This window comes from Solanum stenotomum, chromosome 11 (genome assembly GCF_019186545.1).
Source record: "Solanum stenotomum isolate F172 chromosome 11, ASM1918654v1, whole genome shotgun sequence".
NCBI lineage: Eukaryota > Viridiplantae > Streptophyta > Magnoliopsida > Solanales > Solanaceae > Solanum > Solanum stenotomum.
This window is the reverse complement of record NC_064292.1, coordinates 53,416,700-53,430,052: the sequence shown is the minus strand read 5'-3', so window position 1 is coordinate 53,430,052 and position 13,353 is coordinate 53,416,700. Positions and strand designations below refer to the sequence as shown.

General features: G+C 27.9%; 2 protein-coding genes across 2 annotated transcripts in view; both read left to right on the top strand.

Moving 5' to 3' along the window:
* The window catches only part of LOC125845221 (histone H3.3), a 202,057-nt gene that overhangs the window by 132,493 nt on the left and 56,211 nt on the right, over positions 1-13,353 (top strand). The window lies entirely within an intron of this gene.
* On the top strand, positions 6,581-10,037 carry LOC125845202 (homeobox-leucine zipper protein ATHB-6-like). The gene is made up of 3 exons (XM_049524655.1): positions 6,581-7,190; positions 7,772-8,142; positions 9,058-10,037. The coding sequence occupies exons 1-3, from the start codon at positions 7,127-7,129 to the stop codon at positions 9,667-9,669; spliced, it is 1,047 nt and encodes a 348-aa protein (XP_049380612.1). The 5' UTR covers positions 6,581-7,126; the 3' UTR covers positions 9,670-10,037.

Below are 13,353 nucleotides of genomic sequence, written 5' to 3'. Positions count from 1 at the left end.
ACTTGGCTATCTATCACTTTCTTCTGGAAATAAACTGTATGTATAAATATTCCAATAATATCCATGTGATTCATGCAACATGTATTAAGATATATCTAGGTTAATTTGATCAATTTTAAATCATGTTTTAAATTGCTTTAAAGTTTTGGATTGAACTAATCCATTGACCAAAAAAAGTTCATGAGAAAAAATTAAGTTATATAGGCCCTAGAGTACTACTCATAAAGAAATTCTTTTTCTTTATTAAATTCATATCAAAATATATTCAGAAAGATCACAAAAAAAGAACATTATTTCAAGGTTTTTCTCTAGGCATAGATCGAGCATCAATAATTTTGTATTCGATCAAAATTTCGATTGATTGATCAAGGTGGATAGCTTCAGTAGACCTATAACTTTATGATTTTTAGTATGAATGTAAATACAATTATTACTTGATCAATATTCCATCTACTCTAATAGTGACAATTTACATCTATAAAATCACAAGATATATATGGTATAATAATAGTAATCCCAAATTAATGGGGACCAATTTTAGTCAGTATTAACAAGGGTACTTAGAGATACAACATGAGGTGTTTAAGGGGAATTAATCATGAGATTTGTGATCTTGATATTAATTGTGTTAGAATATAATTAATTTAGACTGTCTCAAATCAATTAGCCTAGTACTTTCTTGGGTTTTAATTAATTATGATTATCGAGAAGCAAACAACCAAAAGATTTATGCCAGCATTTGGTACAATAATATTGATTTTAAGCATTAAACTCCATATTTAAAATTATATATAGTCCTAATAAATAACTAAATATGGCACATTTTTATTAATGGAATAGGTTATTAATAAATTATGGTCTTAATTAATTTCAAGATTAGCAAATTCACATGGGGAAGCAAGAATATTGTACTATGGCATTCATTACTTTATGTTATATATAAAAAATAATAATAAAATGGATGTGGGGGAGAAAAGACAAAGTAATTTTTAATTTTTAAAAAATGTATTAAATTTTTGTCACTTTTGGTACTTGTTGAAAAGTATGATCAACAAGTTTAAAATTTTGGCTGATTGTGTAAATTGACTATTGCTATTCTCTTGGAGGCCTTCAAGAACTGTTCTAATTAGGAAAATAAGAGTGTGATTAAAAGGTGTTTAATTAAGGCAGAAGGTTGATAGGTAATTAAGTAGTGTTTAATTTTTTTATTGTATTGTTTTTCTTACTCTCATATTATGTAATTAGTCTTCGATTTTATTATCTGTTGTTTTTATTGTATTTTGCTTCATTTATCGTACTATTTGTTATTGTTGCTGGTCATGTTTTCTTCTCATTATTTTCGGTATGACTTTTTCATTATAGTATTTCCTTTACATATATTACATGAGTTGAGTATTTATCAGAAATAACCTTTATATTTTCACAAGGTAGAGATAAGGTTAATTGCCTATACATTTTTTTGACCCACTTATAGAACTACATTTGATATATTATTATTATTGTTGTTGTATACCAAGATATGGAAACAATATATTAAAGTTGAAGGGACGCTTTCGAACAACGATAAATATAACACATCGATCACAACTATATTCAGTCAATAAAATCAATATCTACAATTTAATGCTTGTATAAATATAAAATGTTCAATGCATCGAGCTGTCTTTTTTACCACAAAAATATGACAAACTACTAATTGATTAAATTACTATTGCTTAGTATTTTGATGAGAACCAATCATTTTCTTGTTATCTTTGCATGGATTTGTTAAAGTGAAGATGTTATATATCTGCAAAACCAAGAAGCTAAGGTGCTTTTTCAAAGTTTTTGTTGATGGACACATAATGATTAAATCATAGAAAGATGTATTTTATTTTTATTATTATATAAATAAATAAAAATAATATTTAAGAAAAAATGTTATGGGGGATTTAAACATATACTTTGTGCAGAGTCAGAAACACTAATTAATATGTCCCATACTTTTTGATATCTTATCAGCTACAAGAAGATCCTCCTCTTCCCATACCCCTTTTTCAGTGAACTCAAAATATATATTTTTCTTTTTTTGGTGTATTTATTGAGAATTTATTTTAAATATTATGACTCAAAATTGTGTATATAATTCTAATAGTCTTAAAGTAGCAAATTTCCTTATAACATAAATAACGATCTACTTAAATGGTGTAACGATTATTCTATTATTTCTAATGTGAAAATTCAGTGAAATTTGAATTCCTTATGAAAATGCAAACTATTAATAACTAGACGATAAGATATCATACATTTTAACTATATATATCTTTCTCCGTAACAAGCTTATTCAAATATTTATGATAGACGGGAGGTAATGACACACAACAAATTAAATTAGAAATTTGTGACAAATGATCTCACATCAAATGATAATAATTTTATACCCTAAAGAATATTTCATATAATCTAGATCACATCAAATGACAATAATTTTATACCCTAAAGAATATTTCATATAATCTCTATACTTATGTAGTACAGTTTAAATTTTGAGAGTAGTCAAACAATTTAATTTAATTGTGAATTCAAATATGAAATCTTTAAGTTTTTTAAAATAAAATTTATATATTTGAAAATTATCTAAAGAGTACTATTATAATTCACAATAATGAATAATTTAAAATATTTAAAAAATATGAAAAATTATGCTAATTATTTTATTTTAAATAACAAAATTCGAAAAATACGATATGCATAAATTGAGACGAAAATAGTATTTTTTTTTTCCAATGATGTGGCCATATGGACAGCCTTTGCTTTGCAATTTTATGTCTACCTTGAAAACAAGCAAATGAACTTAATTCAAATATTTTGTTTTTTCGTTGAAATTTTTATATGTTTTTTCTTTTTCTTTTTGAACAAATGCTAAGTAAACTCACATGCACACAACTCATCAATTCCCCCTTTTTTTTTTCTTGTGGGGTTTCCCTTTGGGACAATGGGAGAAAACTTAACTCACACTAACACGTGTTGTCCACATTATAAAAGTGAAAAATTCCTTTTTTTTTTCTTCTATCGAATTCAAAAAAGTTTCAGATTCAAGTTTTGAGTATAAAATTATTTTTATTAAAAACTATTTCACTCTCAGTATGATCAAACTTTTTAATGTAAATTCAGATTTTATTGAATTCTCATACAAATATCGAACATCAGACGACACATAAAAGAATTAAACAATTTCATTTTTTCATTAATAGGACTTACTTTTTGTTGCCTATGGTGGGCTCCTATTTATTTATTTTTAAAAAATATTTTATAATATGATGAGAAGCTAGTAGAATATTACAGCTAAATTCCCACTTGCATGTCCCCTAGATGTCACAACTCAAAAGAAATGCCAATTTTTCTTCCATCTACTAAACAATAAGACTTTTTTGAATGAGAGTTTTGAAAATGAAATCTCTCATTGCCATCGATCTAAAGTTTTTTAAAATTTGATATTGATTCGAGACAGATTAAAATTGAATTTAATATGTTCGATTGATCTTGAGAATTTTATCATCGAATTTACTGCACCTTTTGAATTATATCGGTTTAGAATTAAATATTTATCAAAAAAAAAAAGTTAGTAGTTTTTCATATAGATACGGATATACTATGTACATGTCAAAAAAATATTATGATCAGTTGAACTCATAATCAGAATATTAAACCCCCCTCTGATAATAATATCATGTAATTATATAGTTTTTGATATATGAAAAACATTAACATGAACAAAGTAACATTAGGACAACGTATAAATAACTCAATCACTTTTTTCCCATTGAAACCATTCTTATATCAAATACGTCTATATGAATAAAATACATCCATCGTACTTACACAGAGGCGTATTTAGGATTTTGAGATGATGAGTACACTGTTACAAAAATGTGGATTTAAGATATAAATATGTGTGAATGTGTATCGATGTTTAGATTCATTTGCTGTTGTTTTTTCGATTTCTTGCTCGAGCTAGATGATGAAAAATTATCATGTCCAATTTTTTGGGGGATGGATATATAAAAATTCAGGAATTATGTGTAATTGATTAATATTTTTGTAATAAGAGTAAAATTGACAAATATTGTGGAGATCCCACTAAATTATAATCCTATTAAGTCCTAATTAAACAGTAGGGAGCTATATATAGACTGTAGAGGAACATTTAATTTCTTGATTGAAAAAACTGATGTGAAATTATTATAAATAATTAAAAATATATATAAAAGTTACAAGAGTCAAACAAGACATAAATTTGTTTTTATTAAAATGCAGGATATGGACCCAATATATAGGATGTAACTTATTTTCTAGTGTCTACATGTTTGAGCAAACATTTAATTTAATTGGAAAATAATCATTTTTTTCACATCTTTATAGTTGTCTGTGCAACCAAATTAGCCTGTTTTGTTTTTTGTTTTTAATCGGTATGAATTGTAGTGGGATGATCATTTGTGATCCTTTAATTCTAAATCAGAAGTTTCAAATTCAAGCATCAGAAAAATGAAATCTTTTTGTTAAAGTGTTACACCTAATAATAAGTTATAATGCACAAATTCAAATTAAGTTGAATCACGTTATAAATATCAAACATCTAGTGAAAAATCTAAAAATAAAAGTTTTTTTTTATTATAGATTTTTCAATGATGTTATAATTACAAGTAGGTTAAAACCACATGCTTAGATATGATAAAGAAGACAAATTATATTCTTCTTTCTATTTTTTTTTCACATATCAAGGTAAGAAGAGATTGGTCACAAACTCTTGAAACTGTCTGTGGATTGGATTACGTGTCATTAAAGAAGATAAGAATTTATTAAAAAAAATTGTATCGAGATTATATTTCTTCACTCTTAATTAAATATTTTTATTTAAGTTAGTTTTTATTTTATTACAAGAAATGTAGTGGAATTTTCTAATAACTTCATCTATTAATTCATTAGGGATATGATATTGATATAAGGATCGTACAATATCATTCACTATCCAATTTAGAAATATTCTTTTTCCAAGAGAAACCATACAATAAAGAAATTGAAAACTTAACCAAGTTATGAGCTACAACATAACTTTTTGTCATTTTATTAATTTATTTTAAAATTATTAATTTCGATAAATTAATTGAGTGTGGTATTAAAAATAATACCATAATTTTTGTATAAATAATCTTAAGGTTACATGTATAGAAATATTAAAAGTTAACCACACTCGTCATAAAAAATTAAAATTTTATCAATATTCGATGTTTATATAAAATCAATAAATACGTAAAAGTATGTTTAACCAAACTGTAACAAAAAGAGTCAATATTTACCTTTCAATTAATCGGCGATAAACGCACCAACGACGCCGAGGAAATGCAATGTGGTTATGCTGACGTGTCAAATATCTTTAGCCAGCTCAGCTCAAGCCGAGCCGAGCCGTGCTCCTTTCCACATTCTGCTTATCACTACTATATAGCTTATACTGCCATGTCAATATTCACTTTATTCTTATCCAACATTTTATTAAAAGACAAAAATTACCCTTAATTTTTTCTTCTATTGAGTATATAAAATAATATAAGAGGAGTTTGAATTTAAGACATTTTATTAAGAATAAAAATTTTAAATATGATTTAACTAATCATTATTCTCAAAATGAATTAAGTTCTATGTGATGTTAGTTGACTTTTTTTTTAAAAAAAATATTGGCGAGAGTTAATTTTTGAGATAGTCACTCAATTAAATGTTATTATTTAAAAATATTACTTTGGTTGTTGAAACAGTAAATAGAAAAATGATTTTCGAAAATAATTACTATTAATTGAGTGAACATACACGATAAATCTTTAACACATGATTAAAGTTCACTAATAATAATTTATTTGTCTCAATTTATATGAATGTATTTGACTGATAATGAAACAAATGCTTTTCAAATTCATATTCCAAATTAAGTTATATATATTTGTATAGTTAGGAATTGTCTCATTAAGGATAATATAAAAAGTCTAAAAATTGAAAATATGTCCTCCTTTTAGTTCAATAAAAAATGTATATCGCATTAATTAACATATAAATCTTTTGTTCAATGTAATTAGCGCATAAAACTTAAACCCAAGAAAATAACATACTATTCTTCTATTTCAATTTATGGATAAAAAAAAAATTACAGCCATAAATCATTTCAGTAAGAGTAAAATAAACGGTTTGATATTAAAATTCTTACTAAATATGAAAAAATGTCACTTTTTATAACTGACTAAAAAAGAAAAAGTGTCACGTAAACGGAAAAACAGAGAAAATATACTATATTATAATATAATATTTTTTATATCTATTATATAATATATAAAAATATATACTCTAAATCCAAAAGAATATCCCCTTAAACTAGAAAACATTGCATTTAGGTTGAATTTGGCTTGAATTTAGAGTTCATTTCATTTCCCCCCCAAGAAATTTGCAAAGTGCACCTAACCCCAGTCAGATTCTAACCCTACATCTGACTCACCTTTGGTTTTATTTAAAGTGAGAGAAAGTGTTAAGCAAAGGGCCAGCAGGTTTTTTCTCATCTCAATTTTCACAACTCTCCCAAAAAAAAATTCTTCTCCAAAAAAAAAAAAAAAAAACTTGAATGGGGGTGTTTCAAGATTTGATTTTTAAGTTAATAAATGTAAAAATAGGAAAAATATTGTCAAATTTACCCTCTTTTTAGCTATCAATTTCTTCCCTCTATTAGATTTTCTTGATTTTTGCCTTCCAATTCTTGATGGGTTGTTGTGAGGGGGAGGAAATATCTAAACAGGAGAAAAATGGAAGTTTGGTTAGTAGAGAAGAAAAGGGATTGCACAAAATCAAATCTTTCACTGAAAACTTTGCCATTTTGGTTGGTTTTAGTAGTGAAAGTATCTGTTTTCATGTCTTCTTCTTATAAGTGAGAAAAAAAAAACAAAAAAAAAAGGACAAGAACACTAAATTTAACTCCTTTTTTGCACCTCTGTTTCTCAGTAAATTTAAGGTTAAGAAAGAATTCAAGAAAGTGAACTTTGATCCCAAAACAAAAGGAAACAAATATTGAACTTTGTTATTGTTTGGAAATTTGGATCATCAAATCATAATTATGAAAAGACTTAGTAGCTCTGATTCTTTGGGAGCTTTGATGTCCATGTGTCCAAGTACTACAGGTACTTGTTAATATGCCCAAGTGAACTACTAGTATATGATTATAGTTTTGAAAACTTTTTTTCTCTTAAATTTATTTATATTCTCATTTCATGTTCTTGTATTTATAATCTTTTTCCATGCTCCAATCCCTAGTTTTAGCTATAATGAAAACTAATGGGGAATATTGAAAAAATTGAATTTTTTAATTGAATCAAGAAGAGTGTTTTTTTTTTCCTGTTTTAGTAAGTTTTTGTGCTTGACTCTTTATACCATTGTTTGTTCTTCTATTTCCATTTTTAGCTTTCTTCAAGGCAATTATGTGGTCTCTTTGTTTCATCATGTTTGGTCATAAGTTTCGAAGTTGAAATTTGAAAATTTGAGCTTTTTTGAAGTTGTGGAAGTCTCAAATGCCCCAAAACTAGCTCACTTATGATGTTTGTGATCAAATTTCAATCCATGGTCATACGCTAGCGAATCATGTCTTTACTCATATTCTTGTTTATATATCATAGTATTAGCTAGTTTTGAGCCAAACAGATATTTGAAGATAAATTTTCGTCATGTCTATTCTCATGTTCTTGAATTTTGATATTTTTTTTAGATGACCAGAACCATGGGAACAGCCATGTGTATTCAACAAGGGACTTTCAGTCTATGTTAGAATTAGGCTTAGATGAAGAAGGATGTGTGGAAGAATCTGGCCAAAAGAAAAGGAGACTAAGTGTTGAACAAGTGAAAGCTTTGGAGAAGAATTTTGAAGTTGAGAACAAACTTGAACCTGAAAGGAAAGTGAAATTGGCTCAAGAACTTGGATTGCAGCCTAGACAAGTAGCTGTTTGGTTCCAAAACCGACGTGCTCGATGGAAAACAAAGCAACTTGAGAGAGATTACAATGTTCTTAAAGCCAATTTTGATTCACTCAAACACAACTATGAATCTCTCAAACATGACAATGAAGTTCTTGTCAAAGAGGTACTAATTTAATAAAGGCTTGTGTTGATAGTCTTGTTATAGTATAGTAAGTTTGAGTTCTATGCATTCGATTTACGACTATAGATTAGGGGAGGGAGGGTCTAAAACTTAAACTTTATGGGTTCCGGTTCGAGAATCTATCAGAAACAGTCTATTATTAGGATGTATACACTAGCCTTTTCCGGACCTCACGTGTGGGATTTTATTGAGTTTGTTGTTGTTGTTATTCTAATTCGAGATTCTACCATAAGTCATTTGATTTACACAATCAAGTGACCTATGATATGACTACGGTTTAAAGGAGGGTCCAACATTTAAACTTTATGTGTCTAGTTCTAGGTACTACCATAACTCATTTGATTTACACTATCAAGTGGCCTATGATATGACTACATATTAGAGGAGAGTCTTAAATTTGAACTTTATGTGTCTAGTTCGAGATTCTACCGCAACTCATTTGATTTACACAATCAAGTGACTCATGATACGACTACGGATTAAAGGAGTGTCGAACATTTAAACTTTATGTGTCTAGTTCTTAGATTCTACCATAAACTCCATTTGATTTACACAATCAAGTGACTTATGATGCGACTATATATTAAAGGAGGGTCCAAAATTTGAACTTTTTGGGTTCTAGTTCGAGATTCTACTATAACTCTGACTTATGATACGACTGCAGATTAGAGGATGGTCCAAAATTTGAACTTTATGGGTTTTAAGTTCGAGATTCTACCATAACTCATTTGATTTATCGAGTTCAAAATCAATTGATACTTGGTACAGATAAACATTTAAAGTTTGAATCTTTTCTATCGAAAACAACCTCTATGTCCAAAACTCCACTTATGGGATTACACAGAGTATGTTGTTGTTTATAGTTCGAATCTTTACTGATATTATGTCTTTCGATAGATTCGTGAGCTGAAATTAAAGGTATATGGTGGTGAGAATGGAGAAAGCAGAGGAGCTGTTGTTGTTTCAGTGAAAGAAGAAGCTATGGAATCTGAAAATGATGACAAAATGATTGAACAGAACAAGCCAAATGATCTTCTTGAAGAAGAAGAAGATCAAGATCAAGATGATGTCGAGATCAATGCTTCTATTGCATCCACCATTTTTGCTGATTTTAACAAAGATGGTTCCTCAGATAGTGACAACTCAAGTGCAATCTTGAATGAAGATAACAGTCCAAATGCTGCTGCAATTTCATCGTCTGGTGCATTCTTGATCTCTACTGATGGTGGGGTTGGTTGTTCATCTCCGAATTTGTTGAATTTCACCTTCAAGTTCACAGAATCAAGTCCAAAGTCAATTCTTGGAGATTCCCAAAAAGCTAATTGTTTTACTTATCAACCTCCGTCAACAACAACAACAACAACACAGTATGTGAAGATGGAGGAACATAATTTCTTCAACGGCGAAGAATCTTGCAGTACTCTTTTCTCAGATGAACAAGCTCCTACACTTCAATGGTACTGTTCTGAAGATTGGAACTTTAAAGACACTCCTAGTCATCTTTCTTGATCATGAATAAAGGAGGAAATTGTCTTATGGAACCAAATTGTGTATAGTGGTTAAAAAAATGGCCTAATGGGAACAAAGTGAAAAGATGGAAGTTTTTGGATTTTTCCCAAGGTGAAGAAGGGGTTTGGGGGGGGGGGGGGTGTGAAAGGGGGTGGNTAGGGGTGATGAGGTAAAAAAAAAATGGAGATGAAGAAGAATTCAAGAAAATGGTTATGGAGAGAAAAAGAGCTTCCTTTGTAATGGCAAATAAAAGTGGCTAAAAGTATAAATAACCATGCATTCTATATTTGAATGATTTTATAATCCTTTTTCCATGCATGAAGGGAAAATGAAAATGGTAATTCATAATTAATAATTATGCTTTTAAATTATTTGATATGAAAAGTTAAACTTCATCAATTCAAGCGTATTTCGAAATTCAAATAAGTCTATTTTGACTGTAATTTTTTATATATATTTTTAGAACTTTTGAACTATTATTTATTGTGATTTATAGTATTTTTTACGTAGTTTACAAATATGTAAATTTTATATAAAAATTTGAAGATTTAATGAGTAAATTTTTTATTAAATTTAAATTATTTGACTCTTAAAAAATGTTGTGTCATATAAATTGAGACAAAAGAGGAGCTTTTCCTCTTTGTTATAATCTATGTGAACATTATTTTAATAGTCTATTTGAAGAGAATTACACATGAGTAATTTGAAAATGTTTGCTTCTCATTTTAAGAGCCACACAAATGAAAGAATATATTTTAAATAACAAGTTTTATGATTAAATAATTTATTTTTACATAATTTAAGAATATATATATTTTACAAATTTCTAAAAAAAATTTTGTAGTCTTTAAGTATTTAAATATTATTGTCGGTTGATAAATAATATATTTTAATTTAGCTTTAAAAGTGGTTAAATTAATCTTATTTTTACATTGATAACCAGAAAAGTTTAAACAAATTGGGAAACGCATCAAACACAATATGTTATATTTAGTAATTATCAGAATTTTGATTACAAATCCTAATGAATTGTCATAATATTTATTTAATATTTGTGGTATATTTTGAGGTTGTACATAATTTATAGAAGACTATAATTGCAATTAATATATTTTTCAAAGATTTGAAACAAAAAAACAAATCGACACGCCACCTTACAAGATTAGGAGAACATATTTAATTTTCAATAATTCAAAACTACATTGAAATAAATAAGATTTTTTTATACTACTAAGATATTTTTATTTTTCTGTAACAAATGACGTATCCTATTTTAAAAACATCAAAAACAAAATAAAATTGGACTTAACTCATCAACTTAAAAGCTAATTTGAGAGCTGGGAATTATTCAAGTCGTATTAAAGAGTCCATTCACCTCTTAAAAGATCGATGTCAGACTCTTCACTAAATAGTATGCGAATTTATTACATTATCGATGCATATAACTTAAACTCAGAACGAACCTATTTTCTTAGATTCTTCCTAATCTTATTATAGTTCATTAAATCCACTGTTCACCTAATTCAAATTTACATCGTATAAAATCCATTTAAGTGAAAGAGAATCTTTTTTATTTTCCAATTTAATCCAAAATTTCTGATTTAAGAATAAATTGATCTTATCTATCCCACTACATTCTCGACGTATTAAAAATTATAATAGAAATTTATTTGTTTTTTTAGCTAAATAAAACCTGGCTAGATAAAAGCCTTTTATTTTCAGATCTGGCCTGCCACTATGCTTGTGTGTGAACATTTATATAAACTTATGTTTTGTGTCTTTCATTGAAAAAGACAATTTTTTTAAGGTTTTCTCTTGGGTTTAGGTGTACTTCTTTAATATAACCAAATTTGATAAATCTTGAAAATAATAATATATTTGAATTAAAATATATATATATATATACTTAGTTAATCGGTACGACTAAATTGATATTGTTAAAAATTAAACATATCAATGTTCAATAAATTATCAAAATTATTGGTGAGAGTAAGTTTTTACCCACTTTATCTTATGTTTTGAGTTGAGGGCTCTCCCTCCATTTATCGAGTTAAATAATTTGTTATCAAAAAATTATTCGTTTATATCATGTTATGTTTTTTTTCAGACATTCGAACACTTGATTGTAAAAATAGAAACTTCTTTTTTCCAAATACTATCCAAAAACTAATTGAATTTGTTAGGCCAAAGTTGCCTAAAGAAATTTTTTTACCAGACTTACAATTTTATATATTTCAAAAAGAAGAACAAAAGGAAAAGACAAAACATTATGATAAAAAAAAAAAGGAACAATATGGAAAGAAGTGCCACATGATTGAAATTTTATAAATATGCGTTCCTTTTTTATAGCCGTAGCTTTTTGCATTTCATTTCATTGGTAACTTTTATGTGTTTTTATTAAAGTTAGCACTTTTTTTCAGTTTACCATCTGTCCGCATTTTGAGGTCCGATTAATTTAGATTTTGCGATAATAATAATAACTATAGAATAGTATAATATTTTAACACAATAAATAATAAATGATGATAGAATTAAAAGTGAGATATTATAAGAATACAACCAAACCCTTCATAAAGCAAAACAACACTTCATACCTGCTAACCTTCTATCATAATCGCGATCTCCACATCCTCTTATCTAAGATCATGTCATCAGTAATCTAGATATGTGTCACGTACTGTTTAATCACCTCTTCATATTACTTTTTAAGCCTATCTCTATCTCTCCTCGTACCAATCCAACTTTCTCGCACCTTCTCACTTAGAATATGCACATCGCTTTTTCACCTGTCCTAACCATCTCAATCTTTCTTCCCTCATCTTGTCCACCACTGAGGTCACTCTCACCTTGTATATGGTCAGTATTCTCATTCCTAATCTTGTATCTCCTAGCGTGACTACACGTCTATCTCAACATCCTCAATTTCACAACTTGTATCTTCTGGACATGAAAGTTCTTGACTAACCAGTATTCTGCTTCATACATGATGCAACAATGTTGGTCTAACCACCACTCTGTTTAGATAGTACCTTCTTATCACACAAGACCCCAAAAATCTTTGACCTTACTTACACCTCAAAAGTTAATCTAGAAAGAGTAGCATTGTCCACACATTAATAACAAAATTCAAAAATTTCACCCTTGATCGATGAAGTACATTTCTCCTCAACAAAATTTCATTATATACCAATAAAACTCATTCGAGTTTACATTAAATATCTAGAATATTATCCTCAAGACGATTTTAAATTAGTCAGACTCTAAAACAAATATGATTTTTTTTTAAAAAAAAAAGACTTTGCGTGTGTGTGTTGCACATAGTCCAAAATGTACTACACCATAAAAGCAAATAGTCTTTTTCTTACTCATATTTTTCCCTGCAAAAACTCACATGTCCATTAACTGTGAACACCTGCACAATACACACTTGTGACTTTGTGTGTGTGTGTGTGTTTTTCTTGTAAGTATCTATGCCTGTTTTTTTTATAAACAATGTGCCTAGGAGTTAGGTAAAACCAAATCTAGCCTTGTGACTTTTACTGAAACACTGAAATTAACAAGCTAGACCCAACCTATATAGATATATATATTCCTTGTTCCATACATTTTTGTTTGTGATCAATTGGATAAGAACATTTTTCTTGGAAATTGTTCTCTTCTGAATGATTGATACTCCGAGTCATT